This window comes from Montipora foliosa, chromosome 4 (assembly GCF_036669935.1).
Source record: "Montipora foliosa isolate CH-2021 chromosome 4, ASM3666993v2, whole genome shotgun sequence".
In the NCBI taxonomy this organism is placed as follows: domain Eukaryota; kingdom Metazoa; phylum Cnidaria; class Anthozoa; order Scleractinia; family Acroporidae; genus Montipora; species Montipora foliosa.
Window position 1 is genome coordinate 28,992,279 of NC_090872.1, and position 12,500 is coordinate 29,004,778.

Consider the following 12,500-nt stretch of genomic DNA (forward strand, 5'->3'; position numbering starts at 1 on the left):
TTTTTCAGTTGTCCTTTTACCTGTTGCTAAGCAACTAGTTTCCTAAAGTAAGGGGTTTTCTGAGTGGAGATAACATCAACCATAAGGCCTGGTTTTCACTAGCGATGCAAGAATAAGCACAAGGAACACACGCAAGCGCATTTACTTGTAGTTAATTAGTGTCTATTGTTCTAACAAAAGGCTCTAATGAACAACAAACTACTGAGTTTGCATATACTTCTTGTGGTTATGCTTGTGTCGCTAGTGAAAACCAGGCTTAAAGCTTGTAAAAGGTATGGGTGTATTGCTTTAGGTTAAGATCATAACAAACTGCTTTATAGTGAAGATTTTCTTTGGAGCCAAGAGTGCAGAACAGTTTGTTTTTCTGACATGAAATCGCCGTCTCCTCTTCCTCATCAAAGCCCCTGCCAGGTTTAGGTGTAATAATAATGATAATGATGATGGGAATTCAGGTAGTGGTGATAGGTCAGCGAGTGAAGTGAGTGAGTAAATAAATAAATATTATTATTATTATTTTTATCTTCATCTGCCTACCACTGGCTCAGCTGGTAGAGCATCAGGCTTCCACGTGGGAGTTCTTAGGTTCAATCCCCGGCCAGATCAATACTCAGTATGATAAAATAACTGACGAGAAAGTGCTACCTTTGTAATTTCGTCTGAAAATGGTTCTAAAGACTTTCAAGTCCTCTTGGATAAGGACTATAATTAAACCGTAGACCCAGTCTCACAAATATCTTCCATGTTCACATGACTTTGTCTTTTTTTTTCTGATTGTGGGACACTAAAGAACCCACACACTATAAGAAAAGAGTAGGGGATGGAGTCCCCAGCATTTTGGCTGTCCTGTTCTCTTTAGCAGAAGTGGCTGGCTTGGCATGATGTCGTTGAAAAATGCTTATGGTGTATGAGGCCATATATTTAGCAGAAAAAGCCATTAGTCAAAAAGGACTTCACCAGTGCTGGCACATGTCGAATGTAGAATGTAGAATGTAGAATCTTCATTGCCATCACCTCATTTTTATCTAAATTTCTGATCATACAAAACCTTTGATACCGGTAACTGATGTGTGCAAAATTGTTGCATTAAACAATATTTAAGGCACCCTGTTCAGTGGTTGTTTGGCTGCTGTATTGTAAACTGTAAATTTGAGGGATAAAATGATATTGTGAGGTGTTTTGCAAAGATCAAATGATGGAAGTGTCTAGTCTTCCAGTGGTGGAGCACTAATTTGAGACACTGTAAACTTAAATCAACAAATTAACACAAATCAAGTATTGGTTTTTTTTAGGAGAGGGGAAAACTGAAGTACCCAAAGAAAAACCTCTCGGAACAGAGTAGAGAACCAACAAACTTATCTCACATATGACACAGTCTGGGAATTGAACCCAGACCACATTGGTGGGAGGTGAGTGCTCTCACCACTGCGCCTGACCAGAAACCCTCTCTTGTTAAAATTATGAACACAAACAAGTTTCAAAATTTGGTTTTGACAGTTTTTGAAGAGTATTAGTGGTGGAGGCTGAAATTCTGTCACCACAAGACACATAATTTGTACTGAGAATAACATGGCAAAATGGTCTGTCTTCTTCCTCTTTTTGGTTGTCATGATCATTATTCCGACTCGTCTTTTTTCTCATTTTAAAAGGTTACACATGGTTGACTTTAAAAAATGATATAATTTTGTACTTTTCCTGTCAAGTTATATGTACAGTACCTGTAACAATGTTGCCCCTTTTGGAAAACAGGGCTGGTGCAGTGGTTAGAGCACTTGCTTGCCATCAATGTGGCCCAAGTTCAATTCACAGACTCAGTATCATTCATAATTATGTGGGTTACTGGAAAGTTTGTTGGTTCTCTACTCTGCTAGATGTGTTTTTTTTTTTCTGGGTACTGTGGTTTTCTCTTTTCTCAAAAACAAATTGTTTTATTTCATTTGTATTAATTTACATTGTACAGTGTCCTGAAGTAGTGCCCTAGCTTTAGGAAGGAAAGACTAGCCACTTTTAAAAGTGAAGTTCATTCACCTCTAAACTGGGCCCCCTTTGACAAGTAGAATCATCTAGTTTTGGACCAAGTAAAGTATATTTATAAGCATCTTTCGTAGGAGGCTATGGGTCAAACCAGCATTAAAAGATTGTTCAAGCAGTAACCAGTCATGTCTAGAAAGTTCCTTATTGTCTTTCCTCCAGAATTCCTGGAGAATTAATTCCTGATTTATCAAGCATTGTATTTGGAGACAGGCAAGTATCCTGCTTTTTTCTTGTGTGTTTATTTTAAAAATAAGTCCAGTGAAGAGAAAACGTGTTTCAGTTTTTCTTGTCATTCAAAAGGATTCATTGCATGATTAAGTTAGTAGTTATTCAGAGGGGAAAATCATTTTGATAAGCTTAATCCTTTTGCCCTGCTTATTTTGTGACATGCAGCATACAATATACACGTACAGTGTGTATGTACTGGGAATTTGGCCTATCCTTGTCTTCATACACAGGGTCAGTCAATGCAATTTTCATCACAAGCCTAAACATTGAGATTTGCAGGTCGCAGGTTGCAGGTCATTAATTGTTTCACCAATACAGAAAGTATCCTAAACATTCTTAAAAGCTAACCTTAGGCCTAATTAGGCCTAAACAAAAGTTTTTAGGCCTAAGGTTAGCTTTTATGAATGTTTAGGATACTTTCTGTATTGGTGAAACAATGACCTGCAACCAGCGACCTGCAACCTGCAAATTAGACCTGCTGAGGCCCATATGGTCTTCTTGCCTTGGAAGGTTCGCAGATGCATGAGCCCTCCCCCAGAATCTCAAAAATTTTTGACTCTTTAGTGGTGCAATTTTTTGCAGTTTGAGGCTAAAATTGATGCAGAGTTGCTCTGCTACATGTACTCCAAACAGTTGTCTGATGTTAAATAGTTGGGACACATTGTAAGACCATTTTCACAGTTTATTGATAAATAAAAGTTTCGGAATTGGTAACCTCAAAAATTATATTAACTGGTTGTTATTACAGTTTGCTTCTAAAAGGCTACATTAGTTAGGTTTATCAGCTGAATTACTGTTACGGGTTATCAATGTTAAATATGGTCGCTAATTATTAGTTGCAAAAAGTGAGGATAAAATTAATTTCATTCATGGGTCTATCCCTGAGATGATGCCATCATCTGTCCAGTTTTGAAAGAATTTCTCATCACATACCGGTTTGTGAGGTCATCTCAGAACCATGCTCTACACAAGCGCAACTGTGAGGCAAACAACTTCAGGTTTTGTTAAATTTTACCGTCCACTAAAATAGAGATTAATTATTTTTCGAGGCGAATAGTCTCAGCGTGCATAATGTTTTGGAATAGATTTACCTCGACAAAGAAACATTTGAGTTTAAGGGGCACTAGAAATTCTTGTTAGGATTCAAATGTGAAAGAAGTACTCTACCTTAATTTACTCTCCATATTAATTAAGTGAGTACAGTGTAGTTCTACCGGCTATCTGGCTTTTTAACATTACTACATACAGTAAATTATAAGAACAAGTCATATTCATATTCATACATGTACCTTAAAATCATGTCTAGCAGTCTGTTTTCCCTTACATGTAGGTGTCGTCTGCTATATTAATTTAATAGTTTATTTTCCTTGACAGGAGATCATCTTTTGATGCTGCTTCCCTAAGCAACCGCAGCCATCTTCCAAGCTTGGATTCTCTCAGGTGGAGAGTTGATGTAGCTATATCTACAAGGTACTAGGCCACATACCTATGGCTATAATGATAGTCGTCTATGTAAACACTTACAGATATTGCATGTACTAGTAAATTATATCATTCTAGAATGAAGATTGGTTAAATAGCAGGAACATTTCTGCTTAAATCTCTTGCACACCACTTTTTTTCTCCCAGGTGATGTGTGATTTTTAACAAGTGCATTTCAAACTTTGCTATTTTTCAGTGCTCTAAATAGGGTGCTTGAGCCATCAGTACTAATGGAACTGAAGCTTAGCAATGGGAAAGTTCACACTTTTGAGGTAAGGAAAGTTGGACAGTTGTACTTGTTTGTTACCATTAATAATTTTGCAGTTTTATCTGGTTTTTTAGTCCTTTTTCTCTGCTAATACAGTTATGTTATTACCATCCTGAAAAGCACTTGTAAACAACTTTAACCCATGGGAGTGACACTTAACACATTTTACTCAGCTATCAAACGCCAGATGATTTTACTTGTCAAGTGGGGGCGTCCTAGGGCATTTGAGGAGTCGATAATATTTATTGGTTATTAAATAATCTTGTAAATTTTCTGTTGCTGGATTGTTCACTTTACGTTTTTCAGGTTACAAAATTTGTAACCAGAAAAACGTATGATATGTTTGATAATTTTTGTTTGGTGCTTTTTCTTGCTAGGTGCCTGCATCCAAGTTTCACGAGTTGAGGTACAATGTGGCTTATGTGTTAAAGGAAATGGAAGATGTTGAAAAGAAGAACATCTTGAAGATTGAAGACTGACAAAGCTGAAGACAGTTCACTTGGACAGGTACATGTACATCTACACTGTACATTGTACTTTCAGTACAGATATACATGTCCAGAAATGCATATAGTAGTTAGATGAACGACAATTTTACCAAGCAATATTACTCGCATCCGGGAATACAATTTTAATATGTCACAGTGTTGCTTAAACTCCTGTCATCCTGTCCAAAAATAACACTGTTTCTCACACTTACCTAATTTGCTAGAAATTCATAGAAAATGCTTAAACTTCAAAGACACTGCATGTTACAGTAGATATCAAAATTGGATGTGCATCTACAGCTGTGACATTCATCTCTGGACAGGGCAAATCTGTTACCTTTTAGTTTACTGAAACCTTATTAGGGGCAATGAAAGTGCTTGATACTTGACAGTGACTTTTGTAGCCACCAAAATCAAGGTTTTTGGGATTATCCTACATGTACTTAATAATAATAATAATAATAATAATAATAATAATAATAATAATAATAATAATAATCTAAAGAGAGAATTGTCAAGACTTTGGAACATAAGCGAGATTACTGTCATACCAGTAGTGATGCATGGGAGCTCTTGGATTGAAAGACTCAGAATTCAATTAGGGTAGCTGTACCATAGGTACAAAAAACAACCTTGCTTGGAATGGCTGAGATATTGAGGAGAGTGCTAGAGAAGTGATTGGAAAGGAGAAAGTCAAACCAAGAACCTTTGGTCATTTGCTATGACCCGCTTCTTGGTTGGAATTAATGTATCGGCTAAGATCAGCATGAGAACAGTAGACATAACAATAATAGTAATAAATAACAACAACAACAACAACAACAACAATAATAATAAATACTTTATTAATTAATGTGTTGAAAGCCTACTATAGCTTACATGGCGATTAAACTAATATTGTAGACACCTAACTACTTAAAAAAAAATCAAACAAACAAATAAACTTGGAAACCCTGCCTACGCCATTAATACTATTATTATTCTAAGACTTACACAGATGACAGTTCTTACAGGTGTCAGTTCTTATGAGGTTCTCAATGTCCACTAGTCTTTTCTCGCCAGGTTCATAAACGAAGCAACTGTTACAGAACTCTTACGTGAATACATTTACTTAGTTTGAACCCTATTACTTGCCCATTATATCTAATACTGTGTTTCCCACAGGTGAAACAGGTGGTAGTAACTGTAATTGTTCTCGGAATCATAAAATTGTCCGAATTTCTCAGGTTATAACTCCAGCTGTTTAAAAATTAAAAATATTGGATATACAACTAGGGCATCAATAATTATGCTTGACTTTGAACATTATCATTGCCGCTATCTCCCGCAGCCTTCTGTTCAGCAGTGAGGGGAGTTTAGGCTGTACAAGAAGTTCTTCGAATGCAATACTTTTATCACAATAATTATACTGATCTACATGTAAGTGCTCTCTCTCAGAGTCTCGATCTTCCAGCCATCAGATTTTCTACAGAAGTGCCAGACCATCTGACATTAAGTTAATTGTGGCAAATTAAAAGATTTGTAAATTCTAAGCTTAAACTAATGTTGGTATTAAATTTTTCAGTCTCACCACGACCCTATTTTCCTAGGTACAGTGTACTCTATGAGGTAGTTTGTCTAAGTGGCTAGTAAACTTCAGCTGCTCATCAAGGGAAGGGGCACATAAATGAAGTAATGAAAATCAAGGTCCTTGACAAATAATTAATTTTTGTAGAAAGTGCCACAGAAATGAAGCTATTGGGTGTCACTTTCTACAAAATTAAATTATTTGTCAAGGACCTTGATTTTCATTACTTCATTTATGTGCCCCTTCCCTTGCCCGTTAAAGCCCTTTCCACCAGTCTTCCATCTTTCCACCATCAATATCCATTTGATGGTCATCTGCGTGCATCTTGATGCTGCTTTTGTTAGTGTTGTAGACCAGGTCATTCTGGAAAACATTCCATAAGAGTAGTCCACAATTTGAGTCTTGGGGCCATCCTCTAAACATATCTTTCCATTTGCTCCCATGTCCCTGTTTCAAATCTAACTTAAACACTGTTTGATCTTTCTGAGAAGTATGATGGTCAACCTTAAACTTGTAGCTACATGTACGTCAGAGAAACCATATTCTCTCAGCTTTGCCAATAATAGCGGCAGGTGTAGAGAATCGAAGGTTTTTGTGCTGCACTTTTCAGGACATTTCTTTTCAGGCATTGGTGATTTGACCCCCAAAACATTCCTTACCTCATCTATTAACAGTCTTAACAGTCTTGCTAGAAGAGTATTCATTAACCTTGTGCAAATTCATCTCCCACACTTTACAACACTCTGTCATTCCCAGAATTTATGAACTTTGTTCTGCTGAAGAGTGTTTTTCCACTGGCATGTGCGTACCATAATTAGACGAGTTCCCCTCTAGTTTAGGGGGGAGGGGGGTGGCTCTCAACTACAAATCTGTTGCAGTGGACCACTTCAAATAGTCATTTCTCAAGTTCCTTTGATTCTCAGTCTTAAAGAAGAAACAAGGTTATTATTGCTGTGGTGTCATTTCAAAATCTCTTGGGACAAAAGAAGGCAAGATTTTATTAGTTGTTACTTGAAGACACCTTTGATAGAAAAACCAAGGCCATAAATAATTATTGTTGAAGACTCTATCTACGTAAAGCTTTTTTGAAGTAACCGGTTCTTTGTGTACCCAACGGAATTTCACCTTTCTGATTGGTCATTAATGAAAGCACAAATACCGGGTAGGTTACACACTGTAGAGTGCAATATGGGATTTGCTATGGAAACAGTGATGGAGTAATTTTGTAAAGTATAATGATACCGGTAATAAAAAAAACATGAACAGAACAGCAGTGCATTTCATGAAACTTTCGAAACATCATTGTACCCATAAAATTATTCACAAAATGCACTCATGTTTATACGATTTCCTGTACTAAATCAATTTATAAAATAATTAGGATAGTGCGCACAGTCTCATTGGTCAATAGCTGTGTTTAGATGAGACTATGCAAACATGGCTGTGACATCACACAAATTTTGATTGGTTATGTGTTGTCAAACGCCCATTGTGATAGGCTGGTAGGAAATATGAGTGGGTATAAAGAAAATCGTTTTCAATCAAGAAGTAAAAGAAACCAGCATTTTCCTTTATCTGTGAGAAATATTTTATAAAAGCAATGGAGGTCTTTTTTCTGTGTTTCCATAGCCTCATCTAAACACTCCGGGGAGTTGGGAGAATTCTCAACAGTTATGCAAACCCTCAACTGTGTCTCGGGTTTCTAATTCTCCCAACTCCCCCTTGTGTTTAGATGAGGCTATGGAAACACGGAAAACGTCCTCTATTGCTTAAATCTAGAAATTAATGCAGTGAGCTTTAACCAAAGTAACAACAGTGAAAATCAGAAGGTCACTTCATTTTATTCACTTCACTTAATACATCTCATAAAATTATGAAATTGCAGGGAATTATGCATGACATGACAGTGATCTGATTTGTCTTATTCTGTGAGAATTCTCTCTTTGGTTTGCATCTTTTTACCAGGCAATTAATGAAGACAAGGCAGTGCCTGATAATAATGTTAAAACCCCATCAGCTGAAACTACATTGTACCATTTTATTACTAGCCTTTCTCTACTATAATGTCTGTTTTTGGTAACTTGCAGATGGAATCCACAGGGACCTGGCTTAAGATGGTGACTGCCCAAAGAAAGTTTTTACTTTAAATAATAAATATTACATTACCCATGAGATCAAACATAAGCATCCTATAGAGTAATGAACTAATTAGCATGTGAAATTAATAATAATATTGGTCCTCTTTCACACTGACCAACCAAGAGAGTGCTGTCCGTGAAAAAAAAAAAAACTTACAGTTCAACAACAATCAGTCTCTCATATAATTATTTTAATACAGTAACAACATGATACAAACTTGCACACTTAAAAAAAAAGGCTCACAAAAATTACAATATTGCGTCGCATTGATCGATGGGGGGTAACTAATTGCTTGTCAATAGGGAGACCAGATCAGATAATGTGTGGTTAACAAACTTACACGACGAGGGATGAAAAAATGGAGAAAACATTCACAGTTACTGAATTATAATGCCACTTCTTTTCAAATGCTTTCTGCCTTGACTGAAATTTGTTTTCTTAATAAAAGTAAAATACCTCTAATCAGATAAATGTATATTGTATAAGCTAGGGAATAGATCTAGAGCAAATCCCCATGTTAAGCCCTGTTCCAATGAAAATAATAATTTTTAAAAAATGAAGGATTAATATTTATAGGGATCTTTAGCAATGTTGACAGTGACGTCATGGTTAAATGTGAATTCGTGTTATGATAATCACTTTGCGACTATTCCAAGCATTTTAATGTGACCAAGGTGTGGCAAACCCTCAAAAATGAAACTAGTGTGAATGGTGCTCAATTTAGGGGAGGAATTGAAAATTATTTTATCCTCAAGCGCTGACATTCATTTGGGCATTTCACATTGGTGTTTTGCTGATGACGGCAAAGAACTAGATAAAGATGCTTTTGCTCACAAAATATGCAAATTTGTGATGTTTTTGTTGGCGGTGGCGGCGTCGTTCCCAAAGCTCCCTATTATTTCACTGACAAGTTTAAACTTCCATACATGTGTTAGGATGTCTTGTTGCAAGTGTTTCAATGATATTAAATTGTAGAGCAAAGAACATGATGAAAATTCCCTTTGTGAATTGACAAAAAGGGGAGGAGTCGAAATGATAGCTAATTAAAGCCCAAACAGTTTCACAGACTAAACACATGCACTTGCACTTTGCCAAGTCAAGAGCAGCGCCTTTTAAAGATGTCATGTTCATTTCACACAAAGTCACATTAAATATTAAGTAAATTCAAAGTGATTACTTTTTTTGCACCAATAGCATGAGTAGGATGGCCTGTCAATCACTGAGCTATTTTGGGAAAAGTAATCAACATGCATTTAAACATTACTCCATAAGAAAATGCGAATTATATGCCCAATGAATGTGATATTTTGCAACAATAACGTAGCTATATGTAAAGCATACTGGAATACGTACAGTGTGTCTCTGATTATGGACAAAAGTTATTGTATCTACTTATTTTCAACATTACTCCATTGAAACCACGTAGACATAAAGGTTAATTACATGTAGATATGTTATTTCAATTTAAGCTCTCTTTATGGAGAAATGTTGTAATCTACCTAAAATGGACATGTAAAGTCCTATAACTATTTCCTTTGAAGCCCTTTACCTTCCAATTTCAATGTTTTACCTGAAGCTGTGCTTCAAATGCATTACTTTAGGCTTTGAAAATGGAGTGATGTTGGGAGTAATGTGAGTGCTCTCGCATGTCACACCATTTCTTGCTAAATCGATTGAAATAATCAGTTTTTGGCATTCTTTCAACGTCTTCCAAAAAAGAAAGCTTTTTCTTAACGAATATGAAACATCAAAAAATATTTTTATGGCATTCTTAATAAACATTTTCCTAACAGAATGGATTTTGGAGTAAAATCATGAAGCATCATGCAAGTCTGAAATCCACCATAAAACAATGATTTCAACCAAATTTCAGCATAGTGAGAACATTTCCAGAATAAGAAATGAAAGCCACACCTTAAATACGAGGAGAGTTATAAGCGTTGAAAGCAGATTTCCTACTCCCATACAATCATAGACAAAACCGTTGGGAAGATTAGCACTTTTGACGTCTTCATTGCTTCTCTCCCCTCCCCCCTCCCCCCCTCATTCAATGTTGTTCAAAACTGAATGGTTTTTGTGGGAAATTGTTGTTACCTTCCAACATTGAATAGGGGGAGGGGGTCTATATAAGATGAGGTGAAACTATTGTGTTTGTGCTTTAATTATTAACAGAAGTGGGTTGAAGTACAGCTCTGGTGCGGTTCATTTACATAACATTCCCAACTACTTTTGTCTATGATTGTAGATGAATAACTTAAAAAACTTGATGATTTGCTACTACAGTTTTTTTCTTTCAAGTTATTTATCCCAAGCTACAAGGAACTCACATTTTAGTTTTTCTGTCAGCATGCAATCAGCCACTTCAGAATAAACCTCTTTGTTTGTCTCCCCCCCCCCCCCCCAAAAAAAAAAAAAAGGAATAAGCATTGTTTCCAGTTTCTCTTGGGACTTAGAATGGTCCCAAGAGAAGAGAAAAAAATAATTTTAAACTATGCTTATGCAAAATTTGGGGTACAGCAAAGAGTATTATGGTGTTTTCCTAAGTGGCCTGTTAGTGTAACAACTTACTTGTCTTACCTTGCATTTTCATGTACAAAAATAAATTAATGTCTAATCTTTTTAATCACAGGCAACCCTTACTCAAAATTGAGTGCTAAATTAAGGGTACCTAAGCTAGAGTATTTTTTCCATCACTAAGAGAGGTTTCTTGTTTTCTCTATGGAGGTATTATATTTACAACGTATGCTCTCCACAATGGGTGACCTGATAACACTGACCCCTTACTGACCAGTCCATAATTACACAAAAATAAATAGGTACAAGAAGATTTGACTTACCGGCTGTCTGGATAGACCACTTATGTCAGCGAAATCTCAACTGTTCCACTCTGCAAAGTTAACAGACTATTTAATGCTCGGGCTCAAGGTATATAAATCACATATTGCCACTTTCTTAGCTGTGGACTGGAGTGCTTTGAAAAAGGCTGAAGATAACTAAGTTCCTTCCGCCATTTTGGTCGGAAGACAGAGGGGTTGTGTTCTGTTTCATGAACCCACAGGAGAATGATCCGAACCCAAGAAAGAAAACACAAATGAACACACATAGAAGTTAGCACTCTGGTCCACAGCGAAGAAAGTGGCAATATGTGATTAATATACCTTGAGCCAGAGGTTGAGATTTCGCCGACTCGATTGGCCTATCCAGACAACCAGAAAATCAAATCTTTAGTTGTTATTTATTTTATTTATTGTTTTCTATGTGTTGTTTTGGAGTGGCCCGTAGAGGGGTTGGTAAGGCAGCCTATGGACCCGGTCCTTAGGGGGTCCATGGACCGGGGGTCAGTGTTTCGGTGACCTGGCCCTCCACAAGCAATGAAGGAAGCATCAACAAAACTGTCTTTTGATCACGCTATTGGAAGGCATGGGTCTATTCCACATTAAATAATTATTACACTGTACAATTAGTGCTTTGAATTCCTACTTTGAGCCTCTCTATGGGTGCGTACGAACGTCAATTTCGTCACGCTTTTTTTTTCATCAAATCGTCGCTTTTTTGATTGGGGATTAAATGACTAATATTTTGTCTGAACACAATAATTTCTAAATCGTCGCTTCAATCTCTGAGATCTTCGTTTCATCAATAGCGATCGTTGCTTCTTCGATTCCGTCGGAAATACCTATAGAGAGGCTCTACTTTGTGCAGCAGTTTGACATCAAAAGAAGAATAGACCATAGCCCCAGCCCCTCTACATTATCTTGGTCAGGAGGATCCAAAAAAAAGCCAAATAAATTAATTAAAAATAGTTTTTGCATTGATTTACTCCAGAAATTGTGGACTGGAAACATGTGTGCAATTCACATAATGGATCTCAGCTGCCCATGGTTTGACAAAAGAGAGGATATTACATGGCCTCGTGGGAATACAAATTTTATCTTTGAATGCTGAAAGTATATATATCTCTCACGAGTGAGCAAAGCGATCAAGTGAGAAATACTTTCAGCACAAGAAGATAAAGTTTGTATCCCCAAGCAGCCATGTAATGTTCTGTTTGTTATATAGATACTGACGAAATGTCCAGATTTAAACAACTTGTTTTATTCATTTTCGAAATGATGAAAAAGTGGTCACCAACCGCTAAAACACGCCTGTTGTGTAACCTGAAACAAGATATGAAAGTCATAAAAATCAAATCATGATAACGTAAAATTTTGCAATAAAAATTTTAATGTAGTAGAGAAGAATTATATTAGCACAAAAGTATCTTACAGTGAAGAGGAAGCTCTCGTTTTATTGGCTA

General features: G+C 36.5%; 2 protein-coding genes across 5 annotated transcripts in view; one reads left to right on the forward strand and one right to left on the reverse strand.

The window, feature by feature from the left end:
- LOC138000537 (COMM domain-containing protein 5-like) overlaps positions 1–12,500 on the forward strand; it is a 27,418-nt gene that overhangs the window by 1,747 nt on the left and 13,171 nt on the right. The window contains exons 3-7 of one of the 3 annotated variants that reach the window (XM_068847020.1): positions 2,191–2,241; positions 3,634–3,729; positions 3,938–4,013; positions 4,387–4,516; positions 8,152–9,553. In XM_068847020.1, the coding sequence (XP_068703121.1) occupies positions 2,191–2,241; positions 3,634–3,729; positions 3,938–4,013; positions 4,387–4,488 (325 nt within the window). In that variant the 3' untranslated portion in view covers positions 4,489–4,516; positions 8,152–9,553. Of the gene's footprint in view, positions 1–2,190; positions 2,242–3,633; positions 3,730–3,937; positions 4,014–4,386; positions 6,073–8,151; positions 9,554–12,500 lie in introns of those variants that run through there. The other 2 variants (XM_068847023.1, XM_068847022.1) reach the window with 2 other exon arrangements.
- LOC138000535 (LON peptidase N-terminal domain and RING finger protein 3-like) overlaps positions 12,176–12,500 on the reverse strand; it is a 17,765-nt gene continuing 17,440 nt past the window's right edge. Inside the window, exon 13 of one of the 2 annotated variants that reach the window (XM_068847018.1) lies at positions 12,176–12,360. In XM_068847018.1, coding sequence (XP_068703119.1) covers positions 12,328–12,360 — 33 coding nt within the window. In that variant the 3' untranslated portion in view covers positions 12,176–12,327. Of the gene's footprint in view, positions 12,361–12,415 lie in introns of those variants that run through there. The other variant, XM_068847017.1, reaches the window with a different exon arrangement.